The sequence below is a fragment of the Euleptes europaea genome, chromosome 6 (genome assembly GCF_029931775.1).
Source record: "Euleptes europaea isolate rEulEur1 chromosome 6, rEulEur1.hap1, whole genome shotgun sequence".
Classification (NCBI taxonomy): Eukaryota; Metazoa; Chordata; class Lepidosauria; order Squamata; family Sphaerodactylidae; genus Euleptes; species Euleptes europaea.
In genome coordinates, this window is record NC_079317.1 from 57,627,365 (window position 1) to 57,645,149 (window position 17,785).

At 45.3% G+C, this 17,785-nt stretch overlaps 1 protein-coding gene across 1 annotated transcript; it reads right to left on the reverse strand.

The window, feature by feature from the left end:
- Positions 1-3,313: 3,313 nt before the first annotated feature.
- Positions 3,314-15,691, reverse strand: PLEK2 (pleckstrin 2). The gene is made up of 9 exons (XM_056851726.1): positions 15,566-15,691; positions 13,348-13,512; positions 11,052-11,233; positions 10,384-10,475; positions 8,769-8,956; positions 8,216-8,317; positions 7,247-7,330; positions 4,208-4,286; positions 3,314-3,497 (listed from the first exon to the last, which is right to left on the reverse strand). The coding sequence occupies exons 1-9, from the start codon at positions 15,611-15,613 to the stop codon at positions 3,370-3,372; spliced, it is 1,068 nt and encodes a 355-aa protein (XP_056707704.1). The 5' UTR covers positions 15,614-15,691; the 3' UTR covers positions 3,314-3,369.
- Between the last annotated feature and the right edge of the window lie 2,094 nt (positions 15,692-17,785).

A 17,785-nucleotide genomic window follows, 5' to 3' on the forward strand; every position in this document is an offset into this window, starting at 1 on the left:
GAGTGGCACCGGAGTCAATGTACCAAGTGGTGCTTTTTTGTGCTCCCTCACAATAATCAGGCTTTTCTTTGCTACTTGTTCATTAACTATGGTCATTTTTTGCTTCCTGAATGTGGATATACACATCATAGCGCTACAGTTCACTCTAACCTTGCTTACAGAGGTTTTAAAGGTCAAAAATGTTATATTTTGAATAATTTTACTTCATGGTGCGCACCTTAACAATTTGTACTACTGAGGAAGGCCTATTGACTGAAACCTGTTTGGTTTTAATGAAAATTTTTACTATTTGAACTGTATTAAAGTTTTGTTGATTTATCATATGTAACCTGTTAGTATTCATTCTGTCATTAGGCCTTTTTCGTTGACCTTCTTTGGTTATCTGGTTTTTCTGGGTTGAAGATTTTTCTTCCCCTTTCTGTTTTGGTTTGACAGACAAGGAATTACAGTTGTAAGGAAAGAAGGTGCTGACCCCACTATCCTATTTAACTGGCGTTTCCTCTTGCTGCTCCCTGCAGGGTGGTTCTTCTCTTCTCTTGTACACCAGACATTGCTTACTCCAACAGGGAGGTCTGGAAGACTGGCTGGTAGGGATGGTTGAGTTGTGGGTGGGTGGGGGCTATATATTTCTACCCCATTTCCAGCCCTCCAAGTCAGCTGGTTGGCCACTGTGTGAAACAGGATGCGGGACTAGATGGACCATTAGTCTGATCAAGGAGGGCTCATGTAGAAAAGTATCTTAAACATACAATGTCTTAAACATCTTCTTTTCAGTGACTATCAGTGCACTCAAGCAGAACTTTACACTTCTATGTCAATGGACTTAGAATGTATTTATTTAATTCATTTATACCCCACCAGTCTTCCTAATGGGAACCCAAAGCGGCTTATATCATTCTCCATTCCTCCATTTTATCCTCACAATCCTGTGACTGAGAGAGTATGCCTGGCCCAAGGTCATCCAGTGAGCTTCATGGCATAAATGGGGATTCAAACCCAGGTCTCCTACACACTAGTCCCCCACTCTTAACTACTGCACCATCCCTGTTTTTGTGTTCTAACATTCCATCATTAAACATCTGTGTCTAGCAACACTTAGGGAGCTACTTAAGTGTTTTGCAGGATGACTCCAAAGAAAGACAACACTAGCCATGCAGAAACTATTACCCCAAATGATATTACGGCCAGTTAAAGCGAAGTTTTCTAAAGAAGCACACAATATTATTTATTTTATTTGTATTAAATGTATATGCCACCTTTCTGCCCAAGTAGGGTCACCAAATTGGCTAACAGCTAAAACAAAACATTATAAAAACATATCATAAAACCTTTTTAAAAATACAAAAATAGTATTAAAAGCACGTAAAACAATAATTAAAACATAGAGCAGGAAGGAGGGATCATTGTGGAAATGCCAGACAAAACAAAAAGTCTTCAACCACAGGCAGAGGTCCACTGTCACAGAAAGGGAGAGATAAATCTCCCTGGGGAATAGGGTTTACAGGTCTTCCTCTATGGCAGGAGACCTCCTGCTGGCAACCCCTGTTGCCCACTGCCACGCCAATATGGCAGCGAGAAAACAAATAAAACTTCATACGCAGCATGATGTCCCTTCTGTGGAAAACCTCAACATGACATCACATTGCTCTAGGAATACCTGGAAACTCTATGGTTTTACCCCAAGCTCCTGCTGCTTGCCACGCATGGCCTGGTACCACAGCTGAGGAAGCTCTCTCTCAGAAGGTGGAAGCACCTGAAGCAGGGCCTCAGAAGATGGCCTAGTGGTTGAGTTGATTCATATGGGAGTAGGCAGTTTGTCACTCAAATAACGGTAACTGGACACACTCAGGTCTGAAGTCTTATAATTTTTAAAATAAATTATATAATGACTATACACGGCAATGATTTTTTTCTATCTTGGTGAAAGGCACTTCTGCTTGTCAGAGCCCAAGAGATTTCTTCAGCACTGACCCATATTGGCCAGTGAGCTGTTATAGGAACTCTCATTATGGGCATACACTTCACAATTATTTTCCCTTTATTATCACAGAATTGATTAAGATCAGAAGCTAGAAGCTTCAACAGAAAACTGCCCGTGGCAATTGATAAAAAAAAAAAGGCAAGCTTCATGTTGGCTCCTCACAAACAACCAGTCAGTTAGTCCTTGAGCACTTAGAAAAGATGGCAGTGATTACTAAGAGCCACCATGGGTTCCTCAAGAACAAATCATGTCAGATTAACTTTATCTCCTTTTTTGAGAGAGTTACTACTTTTTTAGATCGCAGGAATGCTGTGGACATAAGTTTATCTTGATTTCACTAAGACTTTTGATAAGGTTCCACATTATATTCTTGTTGACAAGTTGGTAAAATGTGATTTGGATCCTATTACTGTTAGGTGGATTTGTAACTAGTTGACAGATCGCACTCAAAGAGTGCTTATTAATGGTTCCTTAGCCTCTTGGAGAGGAGTGACTATTGGAGTGCCTTGGGGATCTGTCCTGGGCCCTGTGTTGTTCAACATCTTTATAAATGACTTGGATGAAAGGACAGAGTGGATGCTCATTAAATTTACAGAGGATACTAGATTGGGAGGGGTACCAAACACAGTAGAAGACAGAATCAAGATTCTGGATGATCTTGACAGGTTGGAAAACTGGGCTAAAATAAACCAAATGGATTTCAGCAGAGATAAGTGTAAAGTTCTGCATTTAGGTAGGAAAAATCAAATGCTTGATTATAGGATGGGAGAAACTTGTCTTGGTAATAGCACATGCAGAAAGGATCTAGTGGTCTTAGTAGATCATACACTGAACATAAGTCAGCATTAAAAATGAAAAGGGTAAAATATTTAGTATTCAGAACTAAAACTAAACATCTCAAAACTGAGAACATAAAGTTGTCTGCGGAATTGTAGGAATCCAGGTGAAAGGGAACTGAAAGCCAAACAGGTGCCTGACCCTAATCATGTCACATATATGAACAGGGAATCTTCCCTTTAAAATATTCAATTTCTCCATTCAGCCCCAGAGCATTGCAAGGGGGGGGCTTCCAGTTTCCCTCTTGCATTGTTTTCACTAGTGGAAATGGCTGGGGGGGGGAGGAGTTTGCCCCTTTCTCCGGCTTCTCTGGGAAGCAGCCTCAAGGGCAGATGTTTGACCCTTTCTCTGGCTTCCACCATGATTTTTCCCAATGAAGGAAGTGGCCAATCCGACCCAAAGGTAAGCCTAGCATATACTTGTCCGATGCACACTATGTGCTCAGCTGAAATGACTCACTCATACATCTCAAAGCCAACTATTATGTATACCCAAACAGCAGTCAGCTAGGTTGGATCCTGCCCTTGTCCATATACACTTTTGCATGGTTCTTATGTTAGCTGTTTGATGGCCTCAATCCAGTGTGCTCTTTCTGCCTTCGAACTGGCCTGTATGTAGTAGTGAATATCATTTTTAGTGATGATTTTGAAGAGGTTACCCTGCACGTTTCCTTTCACTCCTGCAGAAAGGGGGGAAATGCAACAGATTAGGAAGGCACAGAGACAATACAATTGCTGTGGCAACAGTGGTAAACAGAAAGCCAGTGAATCATGATACATGAGGGAAAGGAGAATGCATGAGCAGACCAAAGAAGTGGCATTTTTTCTATGTGATCATGTATTTATGTGGTCAGGGGTGGACTGGGAGGAAAATCAGCACTGGAAAAGGGCCCTTCTCCAACCCACCCTGGCCCCACTCCAAAAAGGAAGGGGGAGCTGTTCTAGGCCCATCCCTCACGATGTGAGTGACGTTGCACCAAATGCCTCCTTCCCTGCACCATGTGGGGCCAGCTTTTTGCAGATTGTACATGTCCCTCACTTGGTTGAGGTGACCCCAGCAGGGGCAGTACTGGGTGGCCTCAGCAGGGGTGGTGGCCTACCAACCACTGGCCCACTGGAACATTTCCCAGTTGCCTTAATGGCCAATCTGCCCGTGTGTGTGGGTATGCAGTCACCTCAAAAACCTTTTGTGTGAGCCAGCCATTGGTATAATGACAGTGGCAGCCATTTCCCAATGCTCTTTTCTAAGCTGCCCTGTTAAGGGCAATGGCTAGAGCTCTCTCAGCACAAGCTTTTAGTCCACATAAAGGATTATGGACAGCAGGAAAGCAGTTGTGTGAGAAACTCTGAAACCAGAGAAGCTAATTTCTCTGGAATGCTTGTGGCTCACCTGTTGGGACACCATTGTCCTCTAGTGCTGAGACAAGGCAGCCACGGAGAGAAAAACCACCAACTGGCCTGTTGTCTTCCTGCATGGGGGAAAAAAGAAGCTGTGTGAGAGGAGTAAAGAATCTGAACAATAAGTATCCTGCAAAATATTTTACACTGGCAAGGAAGACTTGCCTACACAGCAGATGGCCACAACAACAATACTTAAGACTTGTCCCAGCCCATTTCTGTTCAAGTTTATTTCTCTGCAGTCCTTTCCCAGCATTGTTTGCCTTTCTACTGATATTCAAAGTTAATTATTCCCAGCATTGTTTGCCTCTCTATTGACACTCAAAGTTAATCGTTTAAAGAGGCAGTGTCTTGATTTAAAAAATGGAACACATCTTCACAAAAGGGTTACCTAATGATGTTTAGCTCCAGCAATGCAGATTACTTTGATTCCTCACATCTCCCTCTGCTACAGTTTGAAGCTAGTGTGGTCAGAGGTCAGAGGTCTGACCTAGGGCTATTGATTCGGTTCGGCCCGAACTGAAAATCAGCCGAATTTCCCCTGATTCGGTGGTTTTTAGTTCAGGAGGAACTAAACTCAAAACTGGCGGGCAACCGGGGGGCCGAATTCAGCGAGTTCGGGAGTTCGTGAATAAATTCGGTGAATTCGGCCCCTTTTAAAAGATCTCTGTTTCCCCCCCCCCGTGCCTCCAGGGAGCTTCCCTGGAGGCGCGCGGCGGGCCCTTTAAATAGATTTGCGCCTCCCGCCCGGGAGGCACAAATCTATTTGAAGCCTCCCCCCCAGCCCTGCCGGGACTTGACAACCCCCCCACCCCCTTCCCCAGAGTCCCGTCGGACGGGGCGGGGGGTCTGGAAACCCCTGGCTGGGCACAGGGGTTTCCAGACTCCCCGCCCCGTCCGCCGGGACTCTGGGGAAGGGGGTGGGGGGGTTGCCAATCCCCTGTGCCCAGCCAGCATTGGCTGGGCACAGGGGTTTCCAGACCCCCGTCCCGTCCGCCGGGACTCTGGGGAAGGGGGTGGGTGGGTTGCCAATCCCCTGTGCCCAGCGTTGGCTGGGCACAGGGGTTTCCACACACCCCGCCCCGTCCGCTGGGACTCAGGGGAAGGGGGTTGGGGGGGTTGCCAATCCCCTGTGCCCAGCCAGCGTTGGCTGGGCAGAGGGGTTTCCAGACCCCCCGCCCCGTCTGCCGGGACTCAGGGGAAGGGGGTGGGGGGTTGCCAATCCCCTGTGCCCAGCCAGCGTTTGCTGGGCACAGGGGTTTCCAGACCCCCCGCCCCGTCCGCCGGGACTCAGGGGAAGGGGGGGTTGCCAATCCCCTGTGCCTAGCCAGCGTTGGCTGGGCACAGGGGTTTCCAGACCCCCCGCCCCGTCCGCCAGGGGTCTGGGGAAGGGGGTGGGGGGTTGCCAATACCCTGTGCCCAGCGTTGGCTGGGCACAGGGGTTTCCACACACCCCGCCCCATCCGCTGGGAATCAGGGGAAGGGGGTTGGGGGGGTTGCCAATCCCCTGTGCCCAGCCAGCGTTGGCTGGGCACAGGGGTTTCCAGACCCCCCGCCCCGTCCGCCGGGACTCAGGGGAAGGGGGTGGGGGGTTGCCAATCCCCTGTGCCCAGCCAGCGTTTGCTGGGCACAGGGGTTTCCAGACCCCCCGCCCCGTCCGCCGGGACTCAGGGGAAGGGGGGTTGCCAATCCCCTGTGCCTAGCCAGCGTTGGCTGGGCACAGGGGTTTCCAGACCCCCCGCCCCATCTGTCGGGACTCAGGGGAAGGGGGTGGGGGGTTGTCAAGTCCCGGCAGGGCTAGAGGGGGAGGCTTCATAGATGTTTGCCTCGCGGCCGGGAGGCACAAATCTATTTAAAGGGCCCGCCGCGCGCCTCCAGGGAAGCTCCCTGGAGGCGCGTGGCGGGTCTTCAAACAGACCCCCCGGGAGGTACAGATCTATTTGAAGCCCACCCCCAGCCCTGCTGGGACTCCTGGCAGGGCTGGAGGGTGGCTGGCAGGACCCTCTGCACAGAGGGTTTCCAGACCCCCCCCCAGCCCTCCCGGGAGTCCCGGCAGGGCTGGGGGGTGGCCTTAAATAGATTTGTACCTCCCGGCCGGGAGGCGCAGATCTATTTAAAGGGCCCGCCGCGCGCCTCCAGGGAAGCTCCCTGGAGGCGCGCGGCGGGTCTTCAAACAGATCCGTGCCTCCCGGCCGGGCTGGCAGGGGACTGGCAGGACCCTGTGCGCAGAGGGTTTCCAGACCCCCCCCCAGCCCTGCCGGGAGACCCCTAAATCCTTGGCAACCCCCCACCCCCTTGCCCAAAGTCCCGGCGGACGGGGCGGGGGGTCTGGAAACCCCTGTGCCCAGTCAACGCTGGCTGGGCACAGGGGATTGGCAACCCCCCACCCCCTTCCCCTGAGTCCCGGCGGACGGGGCGGGGGGTCTGGAAACCCCTGTGCCCAGCCAACGCTGGCTGGGCAGAGGGGATTGGCAACCCCCACCCCCTTCCCCTGAGTCCCGGCAGACGGGGCGGGGGGTCTGGAAGCCCCTGTGTCCAGCCAACGCTGGCTGGGCACAGGGGATTGGCAACCCCCCCACCCTTCCCCAGAGTCCCTCTGCGCTGCCTGCGCAGACAGCGCAGAGGGGCTTGTTTAAAGGGCCCCCCGCGCGCCTTCAGGGAGCTTCCCTGAAGGCGTGTGGGGAGCCCTTTAAACAGAGCTGGGAGGCGCAGATCTGTTTAAAGGGTCCCCGCGCGCCTTCAGGGAATCCCCCTGAAGGCGCACGGGGGCCGAATTTTCCCCCGAACTCCGGATTCCCCCGAATTTCCGGGGATCCGAAGCGGGGGAGTTCGGACTTCGGCACGGCCCGAATAAAAACGGACCGAATTTTGCCGAAGCCGAACTATACCGAATTTTTTTTTTCAACAGCCCTAGTCTGACCTCAGCCTCACAGAAGATAGTATAAGAAGGAATTCAAAAAATGACATTAGCTCTGTATTTTTAAAAGTTAAGCAGAAAATAATCTAAAGTATTCAGAGGCTGTTGTCTCACCTTAGTGGGATCATAGTAGTGCAGGAAAGCAGGGTCAACTCTCAGAACAAAACGCCGCACCTTCCAATTTTTCCTCTTGTGCCCCTGAGAAGTTGGAAGGATAAAACACAGTTAAATTTCCTTCTCTCAGTAGTTTCCTGAACAGGGTTGCTGGTTTTCAGGCTTTGGGGCCTATTCTCAAAGCAACAGGTTGAAATCTGAGTATCATCAGCTAGCCAACATACTCAATGAATGTTTAAAGGCCTTCATACATGGTTGCTTCTGGTAACTACTGAAGAAGAGTTGGTTTTTATACCCTGGTTTTCTCTACCTTTAAGGAGACTCAGAGCGGCTTACAATCACCTTCCCTTTCCCTCCCCACAACAGACACCTTGTGAGGTAGGTGGGGCTCAGAGAGTTCTGAGAGAACAATGACTAGCCCAAGGTCATCCAGAAGGCTCATGTGGAGGAGTGGGGAAACAAACCCAGTTCTCCAGATTAGAGGCTGCCACTACACCATGCTGGCTCTCACATGGAAGTTGGAGATGGGAAGAAATCATCTGTCATTAATAGCTCAACTAAAATTTTACATTTAGAGCACAGTTAAACTTCAGGTTTGTATGTTGAATAGTCCATTCAAAGATACATAATTGTGACTATGTACGCACATTTGCGGCTAGTTTCAGAGTACTTTGGTAAAGGGGAATAACCAGCTTCCTAAAGCTATTTGAATTGCCATTAAATAATGTTATGGAAGTAACAAGGATTTCCTGGTCACAACATCATTATGATGCTTGGGTAACCTTCGTTAAGAGCATGCAGTAGGTGCTTCTCTGGAGCACAAATAGATAACGTATTCGGTGCTTTCCCCTTATTTTAATAGCTAGGATTTTTTGTTCCAATGTGCATTGTCAGAGAGAGAGAGAAAGAGAGAGAAAAAGAGAGAGAGAGATCTTAGTGTGTCTTCAATGATCCAAAAGTCATAGTCACCTGTTTTATTAAAAAGCCTTGTTTTACAATTGCGCCACTCAGTTCAAGAATGTTAAGATGAAGCTCTTCCTTGGAGCTAACTTTCTTCTTGTAGCTTTCTGCCTATAATTACATTTTTATAATTGGTAGTTTTGGAGAAAACAAGTTTTGGAGAAAAAAAGAAATTCATAATATAAAGCATTGCTTCTTGCTTAATTATTTTGAGGGTGAAATCCCATCCCCAAAACAGCTTTTTTTTTTGCCAGGTATAAGATGATTACACATCATAGGAACAAAAATGTACAATCTGGCTTCCTTTCTTGCAGACCTGCATAAAGGCCATGTCGCTCCCAGTGTGAATACAGACTAAGACCAAAGTCCAATTACTGTATCATTTTTTGATATAGGTCTTCAAAGCATTTGAAAATAATTTTCAAGTTACCTTTCAAGCTGTTGGTCATCTGACTAGTATTTTTGCTATTTATTTTCCCCAACAACTGCATATGCACAGCCTCCCTCAGTTTTAAGCACAATGACCAACGGAGACCAGACCTGCCTTACAGAAATCACTTACAAATGTATAGAGTGCAGTGGAGTCATCTAAAAACTGCTCTGCCAGATCGCCATTCCTCATGGCCTCAGCACTCCGGGCCCCCACAGGCTTGGTGAAATTTTCTTCCATCAGCACAGAGGCCAGCGTGACCGCCTCTAGCCGGGAGGCAGAAAAGTGGTTGGAAATCAGCCAGTCCACCAGTGCAGCACCTGAGAAGAAGAAAAGCAGTCCTGAAAATGAGCAAGGGCAGTCTGCAGCACACCTGTCACAAAGGCAGGGGAGGGGAGCCAGGCAGTGGGGGAACTACATTTTGGGGACTCTGAACCTTGAACTGTTATGAGGGCCCCTTCGCAACCAGCAACAATAAGGCAACATCCAACAAAGCCCAAATGGCGGAGAACAGGGTGGTCCTTGAAAATGGGCCATACAGTGAGCCCCTTCCCACCAGCAACGAGGTGTGGGTAACCAATGCTATCTTCTTCAATGGGGTTGTTCTATGGCAGATGTATTGATTCATTCTCTAATAGAGAAGTAGAAGGTCATCAGAGGGGGCTCGTTAGGATAAAGAGGTGAAAATCTGATTTTTGGTGTTAAAATGCACAAGTGAGATGAGTGCAGCCTGAATTGAGAATTCAGATGTCTTTTTATGGTTCCGATTGGCTCTAGCTTAAGGGCTGAGCTATAGAACTATTAAGTCATGCACCAACAAAGGATTTGAGGATCCAGCTGCCAAAAGGTCGGCTATGAATAGATTCTGGCGAGCTCAGTGAGCCCATATAGCTGGGGGTTTGGGTGCTGCAAGCCCCCAAGAAAAATTTGAAATTTGACCAATTACAGGGACATTTTGAGGCCATATGAAATGCGTATTAGAGCATATTCTAAGGTCAATATTAAGTACTTCAACCCATTGGCTTATGATTCTATCACTCATTAAAAAAAATTGCTTCAGGGCCTCTCTGGGATTTGGGGCCCTGATGCGTAAGCTTCATTAGTTTCATAGTAGATCCACCACAAGAGCCAGGCACACTCATCCTTTCATGGAGAAAACTGCCATAAGGATTCCTCTGATGAGTTTAAGGTTGTACATTTCTTTCTTATTTCTATAAGGTCAGCATAGTTTTTCCAGAACACTTTCTTCTCCTTCCAGTGTTCTAAAAAAGTCTTGGATTGAGGTATATGTATGATTGCTGTCAATTTCTCACCCACCTCTACAAGTCAAACCCTGGACATAAGACCTTGTCTTTTGCTAAACATTATCCAAAATATGGGTTTCAGTTACATCTATAAAGCTCCTGCAACATATAGGTTAAGGCTTGAGGGGGATTAGAGTGCAGTCCAAGAAGAAAAGCTTTGGGCATAAAAGAAACAGCAATATCCAAAGTGAGAGATGTTGGGGAGGGGGTGCCACACTGTAACCTGAATTTCTTGCTACTAATCCCAGGTATGTGAGATCTGATTGTTACTTGCTAATGGCGGAGGGGGTGGGGAGAGAGAAAGTACTGAATATATGCTATTCATTCTTCACACATATCAGTGCCAATTCTGAGAATGAAAACAGGTTGCTGGACCCTAGTGAGCCCTTTTATAATATAGAACATTGAAGTACTGGGAGGCCAGTAATCAGGAGTTTGTGTACCTGTAAAAGTTTCTTTATACATGTTGCCTTGTTCAGTGTTAGGTGTCAGCTTAACTCCGCTGCTGTTGTCATGCATTTTATCTACAATATGACTGTAAAAGAACAAAGAAGGGACAGTGTTAAGCAGGGAATCAGGTCTTGTCATGGCCAAAATTCCTCAATCTCAATTTATGCAATCAATAATAAGCTCTGACTTGCATTAAAAATGCCCTTTGCCTGAACAGAAGGCCTGCCAGGACTACATGGGAATATAAAGATGCCTTCACAGGGCTGGTTCACACATACACTTATGGTTGATGACTTCAACATTAAATGACATCTTGTACATCTGAATATTGCAGACCACAGACAACCCTTCCATTACTCTCTCCTCAAACACAATGCTTTTCGGTCAGACCAGATCACACATTCAGCAGCCAGTTGTCAAGGGTAGAGTAATCAATGGTAGATAAATCATCTGTGTGTATCAGGTCTTAGAAACAACAGAATTAGCAAATAGTAGATGCCACTAAGAGTTCAGTCTGTAGATGTTTATGCAAGGATTTACCATATTGGCCCTTAGGTCTCTGGTGCTGTGGGGAACTGGAAGGGAGGCACGTTCCAGTTTGGTTTTCTATACACACACACACTTCATAGGAACACAGTTTGAAGAATTGTTTTACACTTACTTGAGGCTGATATTTGAAGGCAGTTTGAAGGAATTTTTCATAAGGTGAAGCTGCTGAACTTGCACTGGATTGCCTGCATGAATAGCACCGGTGATATCCAGTGCCCAAGCTTCGCGCTCTTCTCTGGAGCATGAATCGAGGAAATATTCTGTATTGTTTTTTGTATTTAGTTTAATAACCAGCTGCAAAATTAGCAGTGCAAAGAAAAACAAGATTTATGGAATGTGCCAGATATTAGCAACACCCAGCATGCCTCAGAAAAGTTTATTAAAATTTAATCCAAACAAGGAGGAACACAGATAACAGCTTTATAACTAGGGTTGCCAGCTCCAGGTTGGGAAATACCTGGAGATTTTTGGGGTGGAGTCTGAGGAGGGCGGGGTTTGGAGAGGGGAGGGACTTCAATGCCATAGAGTCCAATTGCCAAAGTGGCTATTTTTTCCAGGGGAACTGATTTCTATTGCCTGGAGATAAGTTGTAATAGTGGGATATCTCCAGGCACCACCTGGAGATTGGCAACCCTATTTATAACCCTGGTTGTCAGCAGTTACGATCAGCTGTTGTCACACAATGAGGGTTTGAAGTAATTTCTTTTATTTATGATAACACAAAAGTAACAGAGTTGCCACAGAGTGACCTTCTGGCTAAGTCTGAACTTGGAAACAATTCTGAAATGGATCCAGTGCAAGGATCTTATGAGGTCATGGGAACATAAGAAAGGCCATGCTGGATCAGACCAAGGTCCATCAAGTCCAGCAGTCTGTTCACACATTGGCCAACGAGGTGCCTCTAGGAAGCCCCCAAACAAGACGACTGCAGCAGCACCATCCTGCCTGTGTTCCAAAGCACCTAATGTGATAGGCATGCTCATCTGAACCTGGAGAGAATAGGTATGCATCATGACTAGTATCAATTTTTACTAGTAACTATGAATAGCCCTCTCCTCCATGAACATGTTCACTCTCCTCTTAAAGCCTTCCAAGTTGGCAGCCATCACCACATTCTGGGGCAGGGAGTTCCACCATTTAACTATGCGTTGTGTGAAGAAATACTTCCTTTTATCTGTTTTGAATCTTTTAACCTCCAGCTTCAGCAGATGACCCTACATTCTTGTATTATGAGACAGGGAGAAAAGCTTCTCCCTGTCCACTCTCTCCATACCATGCATAATTCTATCAAGTCTCCCCTGAACCACCTTCTTTCCATGCTAAACAGCCCTAAGCATTTCAACCGTTCCTCATAGGGCGGTTGCTCTAGTCCCCTGATCATTTTGGTTGCTCTTTTCTGCACCATCTCAAGCGCTGCAATATCCTTTTTTAGGTGATGTGACCAGAACTGTACACAGTATTCTAGGTATGGTCTCATCATACATTGGTAAAAGGGCAGTATGATAGCAGCAGTTTTATTCTCTATTCCTTGTCTAATTATGGCCTGCATGGAATTTATGGAATCCATGCAGGGATCCCCAGTTTCCTGGTTCCTAACAAGCAGCCATTCCTAACCTTACAGGGAGGTTTATTCCTGGGGTCAGAGGACCTGCAAAGAATAATAGCCATGCAGTTTAGGAAAAGGTAGTGCGGAGGAGGCAATATTGTTCCGTTCTGCCTCCTTTTCTGGTTTACCGTTAAAGTCCTCAGTTGATAACATTAGAAAAGGACACTACTAATCAGAAGTGTCCTAAGCGATATAGTAGGTGGAGGCTTATGGAATGCAGTACTGACCATGAAACCGAAAGGAATAGGAAAAAACAGATGAGATCAGATAAATTACACATTTCCGGAGATGCAAAACATTATGAGGATGGTAAATTTAAAATCTTTTGAACATTAGGATGTATTTTATAACTCTCTGGGACTGTATCTAGAAGGTGATGAGGGCAAGCATCTGCCAGAGTCCCCCTGATCAGAAGTGCTACCATTCCCATTTTGTTAAAAGCACCCCCGATTAAGCTGCCTTATATTGAGTCAAACCATCTTGCTTTTTTAAGTACTCTGACTGGTGGTGGCTCTCTATGGTCTCAGGCAAAGATTGGTATTGTCTAACACCCAGTACTTGAGGGGCAGGGATTGAACCTGGGATGTTCTCGGGCAAAGCATGCATTCCATCTGTCAGTTATCAAAGTAAGAATACACTTTAGTCTGGTCAGAGGTGGCATAATGTAACTCTGAATGCCCCAGGTGGAGACTCCACCCTCCCACATTCCAGCACAGCCTGTTTCTGTAATTTGTTCTCTTCACTTCCTACAGCCATCACATCAATAATGGTTTTTACCAAATGGGCACCCTGGGGGTCATACCGGCCTGTTCTCGTACTCCAAACATGGGCAGGTGATTGTACAGCAGTCCAGAAGAATTGTGCCTTTTGGAGAAGTCTCCTTCTTTCCTCCCACAAGTTTATAATAGAGCAGCCTGTCTTGGAGAAGAACAAACCACCTTGTCTTCCAGTTGTGGACAACATGCCCCTGCAAACAAGAAATGGCAATTTTAGAAGCAGCTTGAAGCCATTTTTCAGTTTAGATGTTGCACATCTTTTGTCCATGCCAATCACACCTTTTCAGGACTCACACAGGGCTGCTGCAGGAAGGGGGGATGAGGAAAAATCTGCTTCCAAGACAGCAAGGTACTCGTGGATCACAGAATCTCACCCATTGTCTGTAGAGGTTCAGACTATAATGTAACAAAAGTTCAGTTTGGACGAGTACCGTGCTGATTGTGTATCGTAAATCATCTATCACAAATCAGAAGCAAATGCCAGTTTAATGTAGGAAAATAAGAAATGCTAATTTTGAAGAACTCTCAGAAGAAACAAACAGATTCATGCTCTAGGTCCAGATGTGATAGATGCACCGCAGAGTCCTGCCCTTAAAACACAACTGTTACTAGCATTTGTAGATATTAGTGAGAGAGAGAGAATTAAAATATGCCTGAAGTTTGTTTAGAATAATCCAAGGACTTTCCTTGTGATATTAAACCTAGTATTACCTGAACACTCAAGAATTCAGCAGGAAAATTCAGCAACTTAACAAAGAGCAGCATTTGAATTGTGTGGCAGTGGTGGGAGCTTCATTAAATCCAGAAGGCCTCCCACAAAGCCCCTCCCGTTTCCAATTCCATTCAATAGGCAGGGTTTTATATTAACTTTCTCACAGTAGAGAAATAATGTAATGAAAAAAATTAAGAATTTAATTGTCTTGCTGATATTCTGAGTAGGCAGATTTTTGAAAACTTGAGTGATTGTGCTTACTGCTGGAAAGCCGGCTAAATGTCTCTTCCTTCCTTCAAATTCCCTTTGGAGTTGAATCATGGAATCTCATTTGCCTACCTATCTGTGACTAAATTACCCACTTCCTGCCCGCTTCCTTTATATCTTACACCTGCCAACTTCTTCCCATCACGTTCTCGACACCAAAGGAAGGCTGTAGCAGACACTGTGTGCGATTCTCACATACACAATACATTTCTGCCTGTGGACTCCCCCCCTACCCCCACACGTACAGAAAGGTACATATCATTCCTAAAGCACCAACCTTATGTCTTAAAGTGCTTAAATGCAGACATAGGTTTACCAACTCATTTGTTGTTTCGAGAATTAGGTCTAAAACTAAGCCGAACTGGAATAATAATAATAAAAAAGACTTGTGCATATATTGTACTAAATCAGACATACAGACAAAATGGCTTGGAGTAACAAAGAATAATTGCATGGGAGAAAGCAGATTATTGATGGAACACAGGAATTGGAAGGAGAGACAGTGACTTTTGCATGAGAGATCAACAGAGAAAGTACTAAACGTAGTGTCAGGATCAGCAAAAGGAATGGAAGGCAGAGATGCTATTTTTAAATTAGTTGGATTTTAAATCAATTTGTAAAAGAAAACAGGCTGTACCCTTCCACTCTGCTCAGCTAGTGGCAGCACGTTCCTCTGATACAAGGAGCTCAGAGACCCTCGTTTCAGAGAAAGGCTCTTTGTGCCAGAAAAATGTGCTCTAGTAAACTGAGCGGAGCAGTAAGATACAATCCTATAACAACTTAAGAAGCCTGGTGAGTTCCAGTTTTTATGGAGGTTACTTCTCATAACCGGAGCTGGATTTTGAATTTAGAAATCCTCTAACAAAAATCCAACATGCTGGCTAATAAACTAGGATCAGGCAACACAATCCAGTAGAGCAATCCAGTAGAGCAAGAAAAACAGGATTGTTCTGTAGCAAGGAATGGAAATACACAAGAAAAAGTGCTTGAAAAGACAGGAACAGAAGCAGCAGCCACTAGGAGGGAAGATCCGACCTGCCCAAGAGGCAGTGCTGCAAGTCGAAACCAGAGGAAGGATATCAAAATGTTAGGGTGGTGCTGTCCACAGACTAGCTTATAGACACTGCTGCAGGCTATCAGAGAGCTTCTGCATTCAAAAGCAATAGCCAGAATATTTACTGACTTTGAACATTATTTTGAAGTGTGGCATATTTTAAAGAAGAGTTTGTAAGCTTGACAGTGCTCAGAAATAACTGTGACCATACCTTTTTAACAAGAAAGCCCTCTCTCAAGATTCCGCTTCTTTCCTGCATCCTTGCGATCCAGTGATTAAGTGTGTCTGTTAATAAGCATGTAAGCAGACACAAGCCAAACGCTTTGCATGTGAAGTTTTAAAAGGTAGATTAACTTTGTTAGCCACCTCCTCTTCTACTGTGACGTCTATTCCGCTCCCTAACCAAGAGACAGTAGGTAAATATTGAGCTGGCAGTGGGAAAGTACCTGCCCTTAAAAGAATACAAAACAGGGAATGTTTAAGAGAATCATTCAACTGTAGCCCTGTTTCACTACAATTCTACCTGTCAGGACCAGCTCATCCAGTGACTCAGGGATCTGATTATACAGCATAGGCAGGAGGCAGACATTCTGTCGGTGGAATCTAAGAATGGAGATGATAATGTTTTGGTCATCAAGGTTTCAGGCATTCCCAAGTTAGACATGCCAATATACTATTTGCTCTAACTCCTATAAGCTCCAGGCTGCATTCAGACAGCACCAATAGGCCACTTATTAGACTTTGAGTGCTCACGCCCTCCATGGACAGTTTCAGAAGCCGCCAATCTAGATCTCATTGATGTGACAGTTGAATCTGAGTGACTTGTGAAAGCTTGTTTCTTCCTTGCAAACCAGAATTCTAAGCCGGCATTAAATGGTAGTTTAGAACCCTGGTTTGTCACGAAAAAACAAACAAACTCCCATTTGTCCAGGTACCATCATTTTGATGTCATAACAAAACTAGAATTAAACTGAAGATTGCAGAAACTGGGAAATTTTCACTCGCATTTTGTGTATGAAGTGGCGAGGGATTGCACAAAAACGACGAACCAGATTCAGGCCCATCACAAACCAGCCTCTGTAATGTCTGAACCGAGCCTCAGTGACAAAAGCTCTGGATAATTACATTGGGGGAAATATGGCTGTATGAAAAATCTTGTCTTTCACTGTAAGGAAGAGCAGCGATTGCAGCAAAGCAATGGAAATCCAATTGGATCTGCAAACGGTGTGAGTCTATCAATGGGTATTTTTATTTATTCTTCTCAAGGAACAGAATAGTATGACACAACAATATTCTAAATTGTGGCTGATCAATAAATAGCAAACAATTATTCTCAAAGGATCTGCCGTTAAGTCTATGCCATAACTCATCATACACGTTTACATGACCATTTGTCAGCACCAGAGGCTTTGAGCTTTTCCAGTTCCTGGTTATAACTATATTACTGGCCACTAACATGAGATTTACTATGCAATGGCTCTAATTTTAGAGGCTGTGTGTGAATTTTATGTGCACTTCACTTACAGTGCAAAAAATCGAACAGTGCAATCCTAAATCCTAAACAGAATTATGGCCTTCTTCAATGGACTTCAAAGGGACTCTGCAGGATTGCGTTTTAGGAGAAAAAGGGTCCTTGGCAGTAAAAACACAGGACTTAAAATAGAATGCTTAGAAATAAAACTAAGACCGGAAGCATTCATAGTACACTTATTTACACTATACCTGTTATCTGAAATCTAGCATTGTGAGTCACAGGAGAGGAAGCATTAGTCATCGGTCACTGCTCCCATATGCCAGCAAAGCTGTGAGCAAACTTTATTACAGATGGTGAAAATTAAGACATTAGTACACAATTCTCGTTTCATTATGGAATACTGATCTAGTATGAAGAGTATCCCTATATTGTCTTACTTCACAAAGTGATGAGAGTCCTACTACGTAAGGGAGGGAAGGGGGGCACTGTATACTTCATACGCTAGTCAGGGGCTGAAACTCTCTGAACCTTTTGTGGTAATCAGGCTGTATAATAAGGTGGACATCACCTTTACAAATGAAGCCAAGTAAGTGCTTGAACAATGGGACAGGGCATAAGGACTGAATGTGCTTCTAGAAAGAGCAGCAGCAATTCTGTGCCTCCCCATAACACACAACAGAGTGCAGTTCATATTAAAGTACAGAAAACCATTGCTTCATTACAAAAAAGAAGCAAAACTCATTTACTGCAGCTGCTGCAAGGCTATGAAGAGCCAAGTCAAAGGACACATCTAAAAAAAAACACGGAATTTCCCTCAGTGCTGTGCAATTAACTACTTCAGATCTTTATCTGGAAGTGCCTACCATAAAACATAATGAACTATTTACCAAAAATATGCCAATATAATAAACAGGCTTGTGATTAAGCACTTGCCTGGTTGCCCATGGTGAGTCAAAA